We start from the raw sequence: 17,955 nt of genomic DNA on the forward strand, positions 1-17,955 counted from the left end.
ATACCTAAACTACCAGGCTGACTATGTGGCAACTCTTCAGAAAATTAAACCTTTAATCTGTGAGGAAGAGTGGACTTCTAGTTCAGGCACCAGACTAGTTCAGGAGATCAGTTCCTGGTTTTGCCACAGACATCTGGTATGACCTCTCTGTCTCAGCTCCCAATCTGTAGATTGAGGATACAGCCCTATTTCAGAGGGGTTTTGTGAGAACAAACTCATTAATATTCATTAATGTTAGGGAGGTACTCAGATACTCTGGGGGTAGGTGCCATAGGTAAGTGCTATAAAAATTAATTCAATCTTCTCCAAAGGGTTGTCACATGTTACTATGGAACTGATATGAACGCTTCCCCAATGCAATTCCACATAACTTTTTTTTAATTTAAAAAATAAAAAGCTAAAGTTTGGAAAAGAGTTTCAAATAAAATATTTCAAAATAGGATTTTTTGTGCATTTACTCTACTTGACTGACTTTTTTTCTTTTTTAATTTTTTTTTTTTTTTCAGAGCTGTACCTCTTTTGGGATACCTACCTCAGGACTTAATAGGAACCCCTGTTTTATTGCATCTTCACCCAAGTGACAGACCTCTAATGCTAGCAATTCACAAAAAAAGTATGTTATCTCTTACATTGGCAAATAGGGTAGATTAGTCTAAGAACTCTACAAAATACAAGTTAGAATTCAGAGACCTTAAAACTTTCAAGGAACTAAAGGGGAGACAAGCTGGTAGGTTGTATAGAATTAGTCAATTTTCTGATTATTTGTTTTGAAAGCAAAGAAAAACTAAACTATACATTTTTATTTGGTTTACAGCTGAACATTTAACACTAGTCAACAACAAAACAGGAGAATTATTATTAAAGTTCTTGCTCCTTAGGGTAAAATCTGACTCTTGTAGACAAAATGGCCATAATAAGTAAATATGTTAGCCATTTATCAGAAAGATAATTGTCATTTTTGAGTGATCTTTTTTTTGATTAATGAATTGACAGAAAAGAGAATACGAGCCTCTTGGTCAGTGTCAACTCTTTTTGCATAAATTTTGGAATACTTTTTCAGTTATTTTTTCTGGGGACATTTTTCTTGATGCAGTTAGTGTTGCTACGATGGCATCAAGTATTTATGTACAAAATGCATTTACAAAAATATATATATTTAGGTCTTCTATCTAGTGAATAATTTTATGTTGGAGAACAAAAATTCAGTATTGCAAATAGTCTGATTTATTTTCATTAAAATGTGTTTGTAGATGTTGGTATGGGCAAGGAATATAATTTAAACGTTTATAAATTTAAAACATGTTCAGTGAAGGTTGGTTTCCTCTGGTGGCCAAACACTTGTAATTTTTCCTTCGATGTGAAATTACCCCGAGTTTGGCTACTGGATAAACCTTATGTCTGCCATAAATATATACATATTCAATTTTTTTGTTGTTGTGAAACTATTGTAAACATTGAAGAAAAGCATATTAAATATAATTTCCACATTAAATATGGAATATAAAACTGACATTTTTTCTAAAACTTGCATTATAGTACTTCAATATGGTGGACAGCCTTTTGACTATTCACCAATCAGATTCTGCACTAGAAATGGGGAATACATAACTATGGACACCAGCTGGTCTAGTTTCATTAATCCTTGGAGCCGAAAAGTCTCATTTATAATTGGAAGACACAAAGTTAGGACGTAAGTAGACAAGTTATTAGATTCTCATATTTATTAATGAGGGTGGGGGGTTCAAGTTTGCGTAGCAGCTCTTTTTAAATTAGTGGAAGAGAGCTGTACAAAAATGACTAACTCAGACTGCTTTTTTTATCTTGGTATTTGGGTTTTGTGATTGTAAGTGTATATTATAATACATTAAATGCTTTTAACAAATTTGTAAGTGCTGCAGGTTTTTCCAATATTGTCAAGAGTTACTTCAGAATGGAGAAGCCATGTTCAGAGTAAGGTTGCACATTTTATCAGATTCAAAGTTTTTTTTAGATGCAATAGAATAGGAACAAGAGTCTATTTAATATATATGAGAGATTAAAGTTGTGTTTTACATGCATTTGGAATATTTTGGGTATGATAATTTTTACAGTGGTCCCTTAAATGAAGATGTATTTGCTGCTCCCACCTACACAGAAGATAAAATCCTTCATCCTAGCATTCAGGAAATCACAGAACAAATATACCGGCTGTTGTTACAGGTAAGGTCTGGGGTTTTATATGGTGCTGGGGTCTTGGGTACTTACATGGCCCCCATTACTGCAGTACCAAGAGTCTTTTATCTTTAATACATTCGTCTTCATAACATCCCTTTGTGGTATCCGTGTATTTACCCTATTTTACAGATGTCATTTGTTTAATTATCTAATTCTCTACTGTGTAACACGTTCCTTTACACAAATTTACAATCAAAAACTTAACGCCCTTATGATCCCATCTGCATTTTACACCAGGAATCTCACAACCTACGCCAACAAATGTACCCAGCCTTTTATTCTCCCCATTCAGTAGTTTAAATGATTACAGTTTACTTTTTAAGTACAAAAGTTATATTCCCTCCCTCCCCCGCCCCATCACCATAGCAGCGGTAACAAGAATTAATTGCATTGTAGTCCATTCTCCCAATTCAGACAAAATGGCCTGTTCAGCATCATAATGAGGAGATCAAAATAACACTTCTCTTTTGGGTGGAAAATGATCTTCCTGTATGACAAATTAGGACAGAGGTCCCCAAACTGTGGGGTGTGCCCCCTGGGGGGAGGCAGGACATGGAGGAACATTTCAGGGGCACAGCTGGGGGCTGGGCCAGCTCCCATGGGAGAGTGGGGAGGGAGCGCCACCCAACTTTGCTCCTGGTCCCCAGTCCTGCACCCTGGAACCCAGCTGCCAGCCCCAGCTCTGGGAGGGATGGGGGAGTGCAGACAAGTAAGTAGGGGCATGAGGTGAAAAGTTTGGGGATCACTGGATTCGGGCCACATAAATTCATATGCTCCACTAATGTGCTCCAAATCAAACACGTGCAGTTCCCCAAGTATCCAACAGATACTGGCACTATTCCATGCATAAGACTGTCAATCTATTACACGGGGTAGAGTTAAGGTTAATTATTTAATCTTAATGACTTTTCCAGACTGCAAGACACTTAGTTATTTAAAACTACAATTTGCTTTTAATATCCCATGATGGAGTGAGTTATAGCTTTATCCTTAATTTTTGAGGGTTTTTTGTCTGATAATGGTTAGGTTTTTAAACTGTTATAAAGTTGATTTCTTTATTTGGCTGATGGTGTTATCTTTTAAACTTCTTTATTTGGAATTTTAAGAAGCTACACAATAGTCCCACTCAGTCTAACCATAAAGACATTAATAGACAGTATTTTATCTTTATCAAAAGTGATATAGGTATATTTGACCAGGTAGAATACTGTCAGTGTTGCATTCAAAATCATGCTGTGGTTTAACTAGCTATGATTTCTTCATTAGAAGTCAAATATACTATCCTTACTAAAGTATATTTCAAACGACCCCAACCCTGCAATGAACTTTGCTTTGTCCAGAGTCCTATTGACTACTTTGGGTGTATCCCTGTCTGGGGTCTTAAGAAAGCATGCAGCTATAGTATCTTGCTAGTTTTTCTCATTCTGAATTATCAGTATGTGCTTAACTTTTGTTAAAGTTGATGGCTAATATTTGCAGCCTGTACACAACAGTGGATCTAGTGGCTATGGAAGCTTGGGTAGTAATGGATCACATGAGCATTTAATGAGTGTAGCATCATCCAGTGACAGCAATGGGAACAGCAATGAGGAAACGCTAAAGGACAAGCATGTAAGTTTTAAATTTTATTTTTTAAATGAAGTCTTTTTGGTACAAAACTTGCTATAACTGAAAATGATTTTTACTGTTACTGTGGTTTCAAATTCTGGGCTAGGACCGAGGCTATTGCTGCATTGTGGCTCTGGCCAGGTCCCTCCAGCAGAAATGTTGGGGAGATGGTTGGTCCTGTTTGAGAGGAATTCCTATCCAGGACCAAAAACAGTGGTGGATTAGCCAATGGGCCAATGGGGCCTGTGCCCACGGACCGTGGAAAAATGGGCGCCAACCTGTTCCATCTGCCCTCCTGGCGCTCCTACTGGGGAGCAGAGTTGGGGCACAGGGGCTTGCCCCACTCTGCCCGCCTGGTGCTCCTGCCAGGGAGTCAGGGAAGCCCCTGACCCTGCTCCCTGACAGGAGCACCGGGCAGGCAGAGGAAGCCCCCATACCCTCACCCCATTTCCCCAGCAGGAGTAGGGAGGAGACAGGGGCCTGCAGGTGGAAGGAGTGGAGCAGGGCCCTACTTGCTCTGGCCCAGGGCCCCACAAAAGCTTAATCCGCCTCTAAGCGGGGACGTAGCTTTATTAGTTTTGCACAACATTTTTTTTCCTTAATTTTGTAAGGGAAGAGCTAGTTGGGTGGCTTATCTGTTTATAGATGGAAGAAATGAGGGGGAGGAAATCTTTGTATTTGTCTTCTTCCTGTGAGGATTGTGAGACATTCTACAGAAGAGCAGTGAACTTGTATCATGTGTGGATGGCCTAAATTGAGGAAATAACCCCCACTGCATTGCAAGTGTGAGACAGTTGTCTAGGAGTGGAGTAGTTTGGCTCTTTTGAATGATTGTCCATATGGTTTCCACTCATGTACATGGGGAAAAGATTCTTTTTGAATAGCAGTGTCCTTTGAGGCTGTGCCTGGGCCTTGAGATTGGGTTCGTTTGCCAACAAGAAAGACTGATGACACTGCCCTATCCCTAGTTAGAGCCTAGCAAATAGTTGGTGGATTTTTGGTTTTTTTTTTGGTTTTTTTTTAGTTCAGGGGTTGAATCAAAAAAAGTATGAAAACAACTCATTTCAGTTCAAACTAAAACTGAATTTTTAGTTTTTCTTGCCAAAATAACAAAACCAAACCCCTTTGTTTTGGGTTGAGTGCAGCATTTTTGTTCAGTCTGAAATTTTTTTATCATTTTAATTTTTCATTTTGGGTTGTTTTTGGATACTTTTACCTATAGATCTTTTTATTAGCTAAATTTCATAATGAACTGATATTTTGAAATGACAAGTTGAAATGTGGTGTTTGACCTTTTTGACTCTTCCATTTTTGGTTGAAACTATTCACTGAATTGGACCTGAATTCACAAATAGTTTTGATGCCCTCCCACCCCCCCAAAAGAGGAATGGTCCTGGGCCTTTTTGCTGGCCAGGGCAGACGATGTTTTTGGTGCCCACCCGGAGAAACTGAGCCAAAAAATCCAGCTCTCTGACTGGTACAGAGTCCTTTGGAAGACGATGCCCAGGGCGACTGCTCTGGTTGCCTGGACCTAGAAGCATTTTTTGGGCAATTTAGCATTCACTGAAAAATTTTGCCCAGCTCTAGTATTTGTGTGTTTTTTGCGTTGGGCTGGCATTCAAATCTGGACTGCAGAAGTTTGCAGATTCTTCTGAAAAATATTTTAAAAATTTATTTAATATAACTTCTTAGTGATACTGCTGTTGTGTTACAACTCCTGTGGGCTTTCAAGTATGTCATTGTCTTTGTTTTCTACCGATCAGTACGAATATTGTGTGCAGGAAAAAGTATCTTAGTGTTCACTAAAACCTTATTTAAAGACTTCTACCTTCCCCGTCTTGATTTAAAGAATTTTTTTTCTAAACATCCGCATCAGAAATACAGCTTTTTGTTGAAACTATTCTAGCAAGTCCAGAGGCAGGGTCAGAATGATACATTTTGTGGGGATAGACTAAGAATTTTTAATTAATGCTTTTTAAAAAGGCAGGCGGATCTCTTTTGAAGTGCTATATTAAGCATTTTTTTTCCAGAGACCATAAATGAGACTGCGTCTGTTGTGTAGAATATTCTTTTTCTAATCTTCCTCTGCCAGCTCAGTTGCTAGTTTTACATGGCCCAATGTTTTGGGGAAAAGTGTTTGTTCCTGGTAGTTTGTGGTCCCCTAGCTAACGCTGGAAGAATGAAATGCAGTCTGAGATGCGACTATGCCAACTACAGTGTGTAGTTAAATTATGTAAGGCTTTGCTTTGCTTTCTCAGTCAAGGAAAAGAATCGTAGTCACCAGTCCTTTCAGTGTTTGTACACAGCCCGTGGAAACAACCTTCCCAGCTCGGGTCAACAGGTGAGGTTTGTGAGGGTGGCACAAGCACTCTAAAAATAGCTGTGTGGACAGCAAAGCTCTTTGAAGTTGCGACTCAGGCTGGAGCTTGGGTTCTGAAGCCTAGGGAGCTCATTGAGGACCCAATATGTATGAATAAGCCAAAATTTTCCAGTGACGACTTTCTCTTCACACACCCCTTGACACTTTTCAGGTGACATGTCAAGATGCACATACGGCCAGAAATGAAGGGCAACACGTTTTCACTGGTAGAAGAGTGAAGCTGGAACATACGAAAAAGTCTTTTGGAGGTAAAACAGCATGAGTTTGCTTTTTTTTTTCCCCCCTGTAAAACAGCAGAATTTCAGATTTTTTTTTTTTGTTCTCAAGTCAGCTGTGTTAAAATAACTAAATACAATTTCCAGGCCAAATATAACTGTCAGACTAAATACTAACTGGGAAACAACAGAACGTTCCTTTTATTTGGTACTTTTTGTGTTTATGGATGTGAGTTCAGTGTTTGAGAATTGTATCTATTTGGAATTTTCCAGTTAATTGAATATTTTTGTGATAGCTATTAAGTCTTTGAAAGTTTTTCAAGTGTGTTCTAAGATAACTATTTGGATTATGCTATGTTATAAGTAATTTAATTATTATTCTCTGTCTTTCTCCTTGCATATTTGTTCTGTTTCTGTAAGTAGTAAATTCCTTCAAGCAGGGACTTTATTTTGAACTGCAACATTGTTGGTACATAATATAGGTGCAGTTGTAAGAAGATGTGTAGTGAGAACTTTCCTGGATCCTGTCTTCATTGCACACTATTCTCTTTAGCCTTACTGGGGAGTATTCCACCAAACCATCAGTAATTGCATTTTTTTAGTGGGTATTAGATCATGTCAGCATAGATATTGTAACAAATGCCTCGGCCCAACAATTCTGGTGTGACTCAGAGAAAATATCATGAGGCACATGAATTGAGCTCGCAGTTTTTAAAGTGAAAAGCTAAATTTAGGAAGGGACAAAAGGTTACAAAAACAACTAAAATATTTTCTTTCTGCTTGTAACTCCAAAAATTAATAGATACTTTCAACTTATCACTCATAAGATTTAAAATTTGGACATACAAAGAGTTTGGCTATTCCCCTGCTTCCTTTATACTGTACATCCACCATAGTAGTCCTCAGACACCATAAATTCTGAGTTGATTATGCTGACTTAAGTAATTACTGAATACATTGTATATAGTTACTTTGTACATGGGCATTGTAATGCAAATTTAAATTTCAAGTTAAAACTATAAGGACTATTGGTTTTCCGCTAAATGTGAAAAACATTTATGCAGTATTCTGTTGCATGTGACTTGCACAAACATTTTATTGTAATATTTACTGGTTTTACTATATTTTAATGAAGGATAACTTCTGAGTCATTGAGGGAAGACATAAATTAGGGATTTACATCTGCTTTATTTTAAGAGTTATGAAGGGTTAACTTGTAATAAGCATAAATCTTTATACAGAAAAAACAAATTGTTCCAGTGTTCGGATGGAAGATATAACTGAAAAGGATACTGTAGCCATTGCTGCTCATAAGAATGTGATTACAGAGGAACTGGCTTGGAAGGAACAACCTGTGTATTCCTATCAACAGATTAGTTGTTTAGACAGTGTCATCAGGTAGGCTTCCATCCAATGTGTATTGTTGGTGTGTAAACTGTTTTTAACCCCTAAGTTTACAACATTTTTATTTAACTTTGTTAAACACTTATTATATAGGTACTTGGAGAGTTGCAGCATACCTGGCACAGTAAAGAGAAAATGTGAACCTTCATCAAATGCTGCTTCACTGAGTTCTGATGATCAGAAGCAGAAAACAGCTGATAATGTCATAAAGCCATCAGGAGGTAAAAATTAATTTTTAAAATTAGGATTTAACAAAAACGTCAATTCTGTGCAGAACATTCTCAAATATAGATTTTATTTTATTTTTTTTTGCTGGGGGGGGGTTAAGGGGGAAAATGCCCATGTTAGATTTTAACAGTCTCATGTCTAACAAGACAATTCAGAGTAACATCTGGGTTAGTCTGTATTCGCAAAAAGAAAAGGAGCACTTGTGGCACCTTAGAGACTAACCAATTTATTTAAGTATAAGCTTTCGTGAGCTACATGCTCAAATTGGTTAGTCTCTAAGGTGCCACAAGTACTCCTTTTCTTTTAACAAGACAATGTGGTAGTGAAATCAAAATTCCAGATAACTCTAGCTGAGGGTAACTTCTGCACTGTCAAAGACAATTCTTAAAATTTCTTAGTTTCATCATCTGTGCACACTGAACAAATCACATTAGTATTAGATTTTTAAAAAGCTACATAAAATTGTGAAAGTTCATGAATGTTTGCAGTTTTTGTAGTTTGCTAATCTGTTTTTGGTTAAGATTCCCTTAATTTGCGAGTTTCTGAAGGCCTTGACAGCTAATTACAATAGAAATAGCAATAATCTTATTTTGGTTTTGACATTTGAACAGCTGTGATTTTTTTTATGGTAATCATACAAGTGCATTGAGCATATTAATATACATAATATAAGTTTCCTGGGGGTCAAAGCTAAAGCAAATCAATTAAGAGGCAAGCATTGGATATGACAAGTTATAAGTAATTATACAATTTTAAAGTAACCAAAGATATGTTGTACTTTTGATGGCTGTTGCATCTCCAAGAACTAGATATAAGGTTGGCATAATTGTTGGAAAAGGGATGGAGGGAATAGAAAAGGGAGGCAGAAGGACTACATAAATAGGCATGACAAATTTTGATTTTGATTTTTTATAATTTTGACAGATATTTTGTTTTTAAGCATTTGTTTTGATTTTTCTTTTTTTTTAAATGTTCATAATTGTTGGAAGTTATGAGGGGGGTCAAATTATTTATTTAATGACGGTAGACAGTGAGATTCAAAAAGCTAAAGCTTTATAACCATTAAAACACAAATTGTCAACATCACATGTCAAAATATATCCTTAAATCAAATACTAAGTTCTCAAGCAGCGTTCTTCTTACTTTGCGTATCTGTAAATTTCAGCTGTTATCGATGGAAATACTTTTCTATATGTGTGTGTTAGAGGATAATAGTATGTTGTCTTGAAAGTTGAGGTAATATCTGATATAAACACGTTGGCCCTTGCTGAACTATTGGGAATGAACAGAATCTGAATAACTTCACTGTCTTCTCAAAAGCAATTCAGTCTTTGGCATTTTATGACTCAGGCGATTGATTTTTTTCATTAGCTTATTTCATGTTTCATCTAATGAAGTTTTATTAACTTTTTCTCTTCTAAAGAAAGAGTGCTGTTGAAAACTCGTATAGATCCTGCTGTGTTGAAGACATCTGATAAATCAAATGGTCCTCCGGTAGTTGGTGCTCACTTAACCTCTTTGGCTTTACCTGGGAAACCAGAAAGTGTTGTATCCTTCACCAGTCAGTGCAGCTACAGTAGCACCATAGTTCATGTTGGGGACAAAAAAACACAACCTGAATTAGGTACAGTACTTACTGTTGAAATGAATAGCTTAATTTAAGACATTTTACCACTGGTTGACAATGGAATAGCTAGTTACAAAGGGAATGATGTAAGTTTTTTGTTGCTATAGAATACTTATGGACAGACATCTTATTTTAGAGTTACAGTTACAGCTGATACAGCTTTTTATCATAAAGTCTTAATTTTAAAGTTGGCAGAATATTTTGCCTCATTTGCCTTAAATATTTTTTCATTTTTATTCTAGAAATGATAGAAGATGGTCCTAGTGGAACAGAACTCATAGTTAGTCAACTTCTTGTCCCTCCATCCAACACTATACATGTAAACCAGGAAAAGGAGCCATTTAAGAAACTGGGACTTACAAAAGAAATCCTTGCAGTGCATACACAAAAAGAAGAGCAGAACTTTTTGAATAAATTCAAAGAAATCAAAAGATTCAAGATTTTTCAATCCTGCTGCAATTACTATGTACAAGATAGACCCATAGGACGTCCTGGTGAACGTGGTAAGGCAATAGTTGTCTTTTGAATTTTTTTTAACCATTAAAATGATCTGTGAACAGGAAAACGCATATCTTAGATGTTGCAGGTTCAGAAGCTATTGTTAAACCATGGATCGCTTTAAGGGTGGTACAAATGCAATTCAGTTTTTCTTTGCGTAAAGTTAGGCTTCAGGGGTCAGTGAACCCTGGATATAAAATCCTGCCCCTTCCAGGAAGCCCAGAATGGAATGGAGAAGGGACACTGATCTGTAGGGCACAGTGGTAGGAGGAATCAATAGAAGAACATTATATGTAAAATAGGCATGGATAGTTGTATCTCTTGTATTGGTAACTGGCATCCATTACAAATTGAAGATTCTTTGCATTTGTATTTAAAGAATCTGTAGCTGGGTGGCCAAACTTACTGGCTTCCAAGCCGCATACAACAATCTTCAGAAGTATTGAAAGGTGGGGCACACCTGCCAGGAGCTGGGGCTTTGGTCTTCAGCCCCACTCCTGCTGAAGCCCTGAGCTGTAGCAGGTGCGCCCGCAGGGCTGATGCCCCGAGACACCCTTTTTCCCCCTTCCCCCCGCCCTCTCTGCTGGACAGAAGCCCCAACCCCACTGCAAGGCAGAGGCCCTGAGCTCTTTCCCCGCCCCCCAAGTCTGGTAGGCAGAGAATGGGGAGATGTCAGGGGCTTGCAAGCTGCAATTTTACAATAAAAGAGCTGCATGTGGCTCATGAGCCTCAGTTTGGCCGCTGTTGATCTATAGCATAAAGCATAAAATTGGTAAGTCCTTTTAAAAGTGAGATGTTACGCTATACCTGTGATGGGATGTATAAATCCCACACAGATGAGGAAGGCCTCAGAGTCCAGGTGGTGGGGCTAGCCCTGTCTTTCCAGCCCTGTCAATCGTGGATGATAATGAGGAGGCTTTTAAACTGCAGTCACCTGTGGGTGAAGAGCAGGATTGCCCTAAGCAGCAGACTGCAGGAGTGACTCCTGAAGCTGTGGATGGAACCTGTAGCCAGGATACCTTCACCCTGACCTAGAGGAGAGTATAGCAGACCTCAGAGCCTGACTCAGAGGCCCAGCCAGAGCAATCTCCCCAAAACCCCCTACTTTGGTGCTGGATCGCTGGTAGCACTATAGACTTGCCAAACACACCCCCTTACTGCAGCTGCAGGGAGGAATTATCCCTGAACATCTTTGGGGTTGTGACTTTCATCTGGAGAGACTTAAGAAGGCCCACAAAGGACAGAGCACTCCCTCCCCCCACTTGCAAATAGTAAGGAACCACGCAATGTAGATAACTGGGCATGGTTAGGTTCTCCCACCCTCACAGTGGGCAACCACCAAGGATTCTGTTACTAGGTCCTTAAAACATAAATCAACAAAACATACAGTCGAACCTCAGAGTTACAAATACCTCAGGAATGGAGATTGTTCGTAACTCAGAAATGTTTGTAACTCTGAACAAACCATTGTTTCAAAAGTTTTACAACTGAACATTGATTTAATACAGCTTTGAAACTTTGCTATGCAGAAGAAAAATGCTGCTTTTAACCATCTTAATTTTAATGATACAAGCACAGAAACAGTTTCCTTACTATGCCAAATCTTTTTTTTAAACTTTCCCTTTATTTTTTTAGTAGTTTACATTTAATACAGTACTGTACTCTATTTGCTTTTTTTGTCTCTGCTTCTACCTGATTGTGCGCTTCCAGTTCCAAATGAGGCTTGTGGTTGACTGGTCAGTTAGTAACTCTGGTGTTCGTAGCTCTGAGGTTCTACTGTACTACAAGTTGCCATGACAAGTGAGGACAAAATATTTCATCAATGAATATCTTGTTTGAAAGTTAGCAACTGAGAATCAAATCCATAAAAGTAATGTTTAAACTTATGTATGGAATTGTTCTTCACTTCTACAGTGTATATGATCAATATTTTAACAGAAGATTCAAATTCTATTAACCTCTTTATGGCAGGATGTGAACTTCTACAAATTGTGCGCTAGTGCATTTTACTGCGCTAGTGCATTTTACATTAATATTAAAAACAAAGGGGGAGTCTCATCCCAAGTTTTGGAACTGATGGATAAATTCACTTATAAGTAATCTTGTGATGGTGATGAATGAAAATGATCATGCAAAGATGGTCATATTATGGGGTAGGGAACTAATGTATTGAACTGATTTTTAGATCAGCAGTGTCAAACTCAATCTGAGAGGGCAGAATTCCATTTTTAATTATGGCTCCTCTATCATGGTGGCTATAGACATCTACATACTGTGCACAGTCCACAGCAAGGTGTTTAACACCACTGATAATTGAGACACTTTCTTCCCTGCCTTCTGGCAAGTGTGCATCAGAATTGAGATTTTCAAATATGTGAAATTTATTAATTTCTTTCATCTATCAATCCAGTTGACTACTGACACCAGTTTAGTTCGTAACAAAAAGAAATTTTTAGTGTAGTCTTCCACATAAAATAAAGCAACACTCTCTTCTACTAAGATCTTTTCCTCAAAAAAAAAAAAAAAAAGGAGGGGGGGACTCCAAACTCCACCCCCTGTTCTCCTAATTTTGCTACATCTTTTGTTTTGGATTTATTCCCTCTTTTGTCTGCACCTCTTTTGCTTGCTTGAGAGTCTTTATAGTTTCTTCCTAAATTAAAGGTGTGCATGTCAGTGATCCTCTAAAACAGAGGGCTAGAATTGCCTTTCTGTAGTTGCTGTTTTTATTGGCCAGAGAGAATTCTAGAGGTACTCGCTCCTCAAAAACTGAAGTCACTAAATCAGAACTGTTGGCCAAAGAGGCGAAGGACTGCATTTCGGGCACAAAGTGCACAGCTTTTTCCCCCTCCTCTTGATTTTCCTCTCTCTGCAATTGTGCTAATACAGCTGCTCCTGCCAAGTTTCTGCGCCAGAGGTGGAAAAGTGAACCTGACTCCTCCCTAGTTAGTTCCATTCTGTTGGAATAGAGCAACAGACACAATTTTCAGCAGCTTCTGAGGATGACTTGAAGGGGACACTTCACAATTTGATGTAATTATTTCCCCACTGTGTTCCAGGTGCTCGTGGGCAAAGAAATGGTACTTCTGGAATAAATCAGTCCTGGAGGAAAAGTGGAAAGAACAGGAAATCAAAACCAAAACGAATTAAACCACAGGAATCCTCTGACAGTACAACTTCTGGACCCAATCCCCCTCATCAGTTCCCTCTGCAAGGTCTAAATAGTACAGCTTGGTCACCATCAGATACTTCTCAAGCTAGCCATTCAGCCATGTCTTTCCCTGCTACTATGCCTGCATATCCACTCCCAGTTTTTTCAGCAGCAGGAACTGTGCCACCAGGTCCTGAGGCTCGCCTTTCTGGTTTCAGTGATTTACCAGACTCTGGAAATAACTGTCCTATGCAGCCATCGCAGTTCTCTGCACCTCTTGTAACGCCAGTGGTAGCACTTGTGCTCCCCAACTACATGTACCCTCAAATGAACAATAATTTACCCCAAATACTTTACAATGGCCAGCCTAACTTTTCTGCTGATCCTACTTCCTCTTCACAGTCAGTGTTTTCAACACAGCCGCCGTTAGCTGCCCCAAATCCTTTCCCTCGACAGACATTCTTTCCAACACAACCATTCCATTATAATACACTAGCAGAAAGCAAAAAGGCTCCTGCCATGGAATCACAAAATGATCCATCCCGTTCCTCCACGCCGCAGTCTCTTGGGCCTCAAGATCACACCTCACCACCTTTGTTCCAGTCAAGGTGCAGTTCTCCTCTACAGCTAAACCTTCTGCAATTAGAAGAAACCCCCAAAAGTGGTGAAAGTGGAGCTGCTGCTGGTTTACATCGCTCTTTAATTGAAAGAGGAGCCACAGACAAACCCATAACTGATGATAGCAGCAGAAAAGGATCCTCTCCTGTAAGTATTTGCATATAGTTTCCAGAAAAAAATACATCTTTACACTTTGAACATACCTATTCTTCATAGTCCCATGTGCAGAAAGTACAGTACATTTGGCAAATGAAATGAGGAAATGAATTAATATATGTATCTTTCCACCATTGTAGCTTTTCCTTGGTCTACTTGGTATAGTAAAATTGTACAGACCATCAGTCAGTTTCCCCTTTACCTCACCTTCCTTAAATTTCAAGGATCAACATGTGGGGGGTGATTTTGTTGAATTTAAACTCAGAAAATCTGAGGATCTCTGTTGGAATAATGTTTGCTATACAGGATTTAACAACACTGAGGTAGGATACTAGTGAGATGATTTGGACCCCTGTTAGCCCTTAAAAACTTGGGTATGTGCGTGCACATGTGCACACCCCCCCCCACATTACATAAGATATGTATACTGTTGTGTACTTATGAATCATAAAATATTATGCAGTTAATTGTAGTAAATTACATTAGCCGTATTAACCTATATGGAATCCCTAAAAATAGTTATTGGGCATTTGGATTTTCTGATGCAGTTGATGCCAAATACATTGATGCTAATGCATATGCCCTGGAATTCCTATCTCCAAAATGTTTGGACCTTGCCATTGTCCAGTGTTTTATTTTCAACACTAAGAATCTCTGATGCATTTTACTTTAGCATTCAGTGGGAAATCCTAGTCTATAATGCAAAGGAGTTAACCAATACGTACAACTTTTTTGCTTCATATAATTGTCTTACAGTGGCGTTTGTGTGTTTAAATTATGCTCTGTGGAGCTATAGCCATTTTCCTTGGCATATTAAGCAAGATCCAGATACCCCTGTGTCGTTGGGGGGAGAGAGAGCGCACAGTGAATGCCATGTGAGTTTTATAAGCCTTAACTAGTTTAAGCTGAGCATGCAATATTTTCCTCTTAAAGGTTAATTAGATTAAAACCACTAAAAAAAAACAACCTAATCCATATTTAGGGTTGGTCAAAATTTTCTGAATTTAGATCTTTGGATGATTTTTTTTAACTACTCTACCCACAGTGGATCATAAAGCTTATTATTTTAAGGGGGTTGCTTTCAAGTAGTAAGACACATAGTCCGGATTCATTTCTAAAGTACAAGGTGTGCTTACTAGATGTTTTCCCTGTATCAAGTTTTCAACCAATGCTTTAATGTAATAGGTGCACCTCTAGAGAATACTGTGTGAGAAACTTGAGAGGAAAAAGTTAATTGTTGACAAATACAAAGCATTGTACTTTGGAAGGAATAATTTGTATTACTCATGCTCATGGTTGGGTTTGAAAGTAACTAACTACATGGAAAATGACCTAATATCACTGAACAGCTCAATGGAAACTTCTGTACAGTGTGCAGTGGTAGTCAAAAGCAAACAAATGTTAGAATGTATAAAGAATGGGATGAAAAATAATACTGAAAATGTCATTATCTGAGCCAATGGAATGACCTCATGTGGCGTACTCAAATGATCAATCATGATCACTCTATTTGAGAGAGAGAGAGCAGAAATAGAAGGGTCCAAGAGATGATAACTATATGGAAAAGGATTGATAAAATAGGGACTGTTTAGAAAAGACCAATAAAAAGGGAGATGGCATGAAGAAGGTAAATTGTGTGTTTTCATTTATCCTTTCTCCTAATATAAAACAAGGGGACATTAACAAAAATGAAACGCAACAAATTAAAACTGACAAAAGGAAATACTTGTTCTTCGAGTGATTGCTCATGTGTATTCCACAATAGATGTGCGTGCTTGCCATGTGCACCAGTGCCAGAAGTTTTTCCCCTAGAAGTACCTGTAGGGGGGAGCGCCACCTGGAGTGGCACCTACCTGGTGCAGTATAAGGGGAGCTGCGTACCCCCCCCCTCAGTTCCTTCTTGCTGCCAGTGAAGGTGTCAGAACTGCTCTGCTCCAGCTTTGCTGTAGTTTGTCCCAAGAACTGTTCCTTCGTTCAGTGTTAGTACTTGTAGTTAGTTAGCCATTCAGTTAGTTTAGTTAGTCATTGAGCCCGGGACAGGACATGCCCTGGGGTTTAAGTCATACGGCTCTTCTAGGCGTTCTATGCCAAGTAGTGACCTGCATGCAGACTGTTTGCGCTGTTTGGGAGAAACCCATATCAGCGAAAGGTGCAAGATTTGCAAGTCTGTTTAAGCCTCAGCTGAGTGCACAAGGGGCCAGCTGATTTCACTCAATGGCTTTCCAATCGGATCACTTCGTGCATCCGCTCCTGCTATGAGCTGCAAGGTGTCCCCCGCCACCCATTGTGAGGGCACATTCGACTTGGGCGCAGGCCTTGTCGGCTGCCTTTGTGGCCCATGTCCCCATCCAGGACTTTGTAGGGCCGCCACATGGTCGTGGTCTTCGGTTCACATGTTCACCTCGCACTATGCGATCATTTCTCTCTCTCCTCCCCCCCCCCCCCCCCCAAAAAAAAAACCAGGGATGGGCAGGGTTCAGCAGGGCTGTCCTCCGTCCTGGAACTTGTGAACTCCTACTCACCTCCCAGCATAGCTTGGAATCACCTATTGTGGAATACACATGAGCAATCACTTGAAGAAAAGACCGTTACCTTTTCCGTTACTGGTGTTCGAGATGTGTTGCTCATGTCTGTTCCACATCCCACCTTCCTTCCCCTCTGTCGAAGTTGTCTGGCAAGAAGGCACGCAGCTCCCCTTATACTGTGCCAGCAGGCACCAATCCATGGGTCGTGGGGGGCGCTCCCCCCTACGGGTACTGCTGGGGGAAAAACTTCCAGCACCAGTGGACGTGGCGAGCACACACACCTATTGTGGAATAGACATGAACAACACATCTCTAAGAACACCAGTAACGGAAAAGGTAATTGTCTTTTTATATGATCCCTGATTAACCTATGGAGTTCTCTTACCAGTAAATATCATCATTGAGGCTGAGTGTAATATCTGATATTTTTTTAAAATCATTAATTAGCTGAGGATATTTAGTTAAATTAGATAGGATTAATATTAACTTTTATGCTAATTTTAAAAAAATCTTATTTTAATACATAAATCAACTGCTAACTCAAAAATTGGAAACTTCCCCACTGGGCAGTTTATTCTATAGTTGTCTGTAGCAGGTTTTCTTGCATCTTTTTTTTGAAGCATCTAATGCTATCCATTTTCAGAGACTCTGTTGGACTAGATAGATCACTGGTCTGAACAATTCATATGTGTAACTTTTTTTCGGACTCTCTCTCAATCTCCGTCAAATTTTTCATCTAACATTCATCTTAATTGTGTTACGTTACATTTCTTAAAGAAGAGAAATTCTGAACTCGATTGACTTGAAACGGGGACTGATGTACGAATTACATTTTTGATATCTTGCACTTTGGCAAGATGATAGAGTGGAAAATTCAATTTTCATAAACAAGCTATTTCTGTGTTTATGCTAGTCATGAAAATTAAACTTACGCTCTCACCCGGAAATGTAGAACATTCAGTATCATCTGCTATATTTGAGCTAATTTTCTATTTTTAATATATTCTGTTCAGTCAAAAGCTTGAATCTCCAAGTATCTTTGACCTATATTACAAGAAAACCTTTACAATATAACTGTTAGGCAGCTTTTCAGTTATACCTGCTCTGAGATGTAGATGTTGAGGTAGAAAATGTTTCCTAGTGTTTGACTTAACCACAACCTGTTCATCTTGTTGACGCTTTCACTGTAAATTTTTACTACTTGTCTGAGCTTCCTAAAATGTTCGGTCCATATTTTTTTCGTAAACCTTCAAAACATAATTTTATTGTACCTGCTGTGAAATTTTTTACTGTGAGTTCTTTTCAACATGAAAGAAAGCTAGGTAGAACTTTCT

The 17,955-nt window shown here is 38.7% G+C and overlaps 1 protein-coding gene across 15 annotated transcripts in view; it reads left to right on the forward strand.

Annotated features, from left to right (window-relative positions):
• The window catches only part of PER2 (period circadian regulator 2), a 73,318-nt gene that overhangs the window by 41,183 nt on the left and 14,180 nt on the right, over positions 1-17,955 (forward strand). For 13 of the 15 annotated variants that reach the window (XM_073360018.2, XM_073360014.2, XM_073360016.2 and 10 more), the window contains 10 exons: positions 507-613; positions 1,537-1,690; positions 2,091-2,199; positions 3,694-3,825; positions 6,354-6,450; positions 7,659-7,815; positions 7,915-8,042; positions 9,473-9,673; positions 9,919-10,179; positions 13,231-14,087. In XM_073360018.2, the coding sequence (XP_073216119.2) occupies positions 507-613; positions 1,537-1,690; positions 2,091-2,199; positions 3,694-3,825; positions 6,354-6,450; positions 7,659-7,815; positions 7,915-8,042; positions 9,473-9,673; positions 9,919-10,179; positions 13,231-14,087 (2,203 nt within the window). The remainder of the gene's footprint in view (positions 1-506; positions 614-1,536; positions 1,691-2,090; positions 2,200-3,693; positions 3,826-6,353; positions 6,451-7,658; positions 7,816-7,914; positions 8,043-9,472; positions 9,674-9,918; positions 10,180-13,230; positions 14,088-17,955) is intronic. The other 2 variants (XM_078854448.1, XM_078854447.1) reach the window with 2 other exon arrangements.

The sequence above is a fragment of the Lepidochelys kempii genome, chromosome 9 (assembly GCF_965140285.1).
Source record: "Lepidochelys kempii isolate rLepKem1 chromosome 9, rLepKem1.hap1, whole genome shotgun sequence".
Lineage (NCBI taxonomy): Eukaryota > Metazoa > Chordata > Testudines > Cheloniidae > Lepidochelys > Lepidochelys kempii.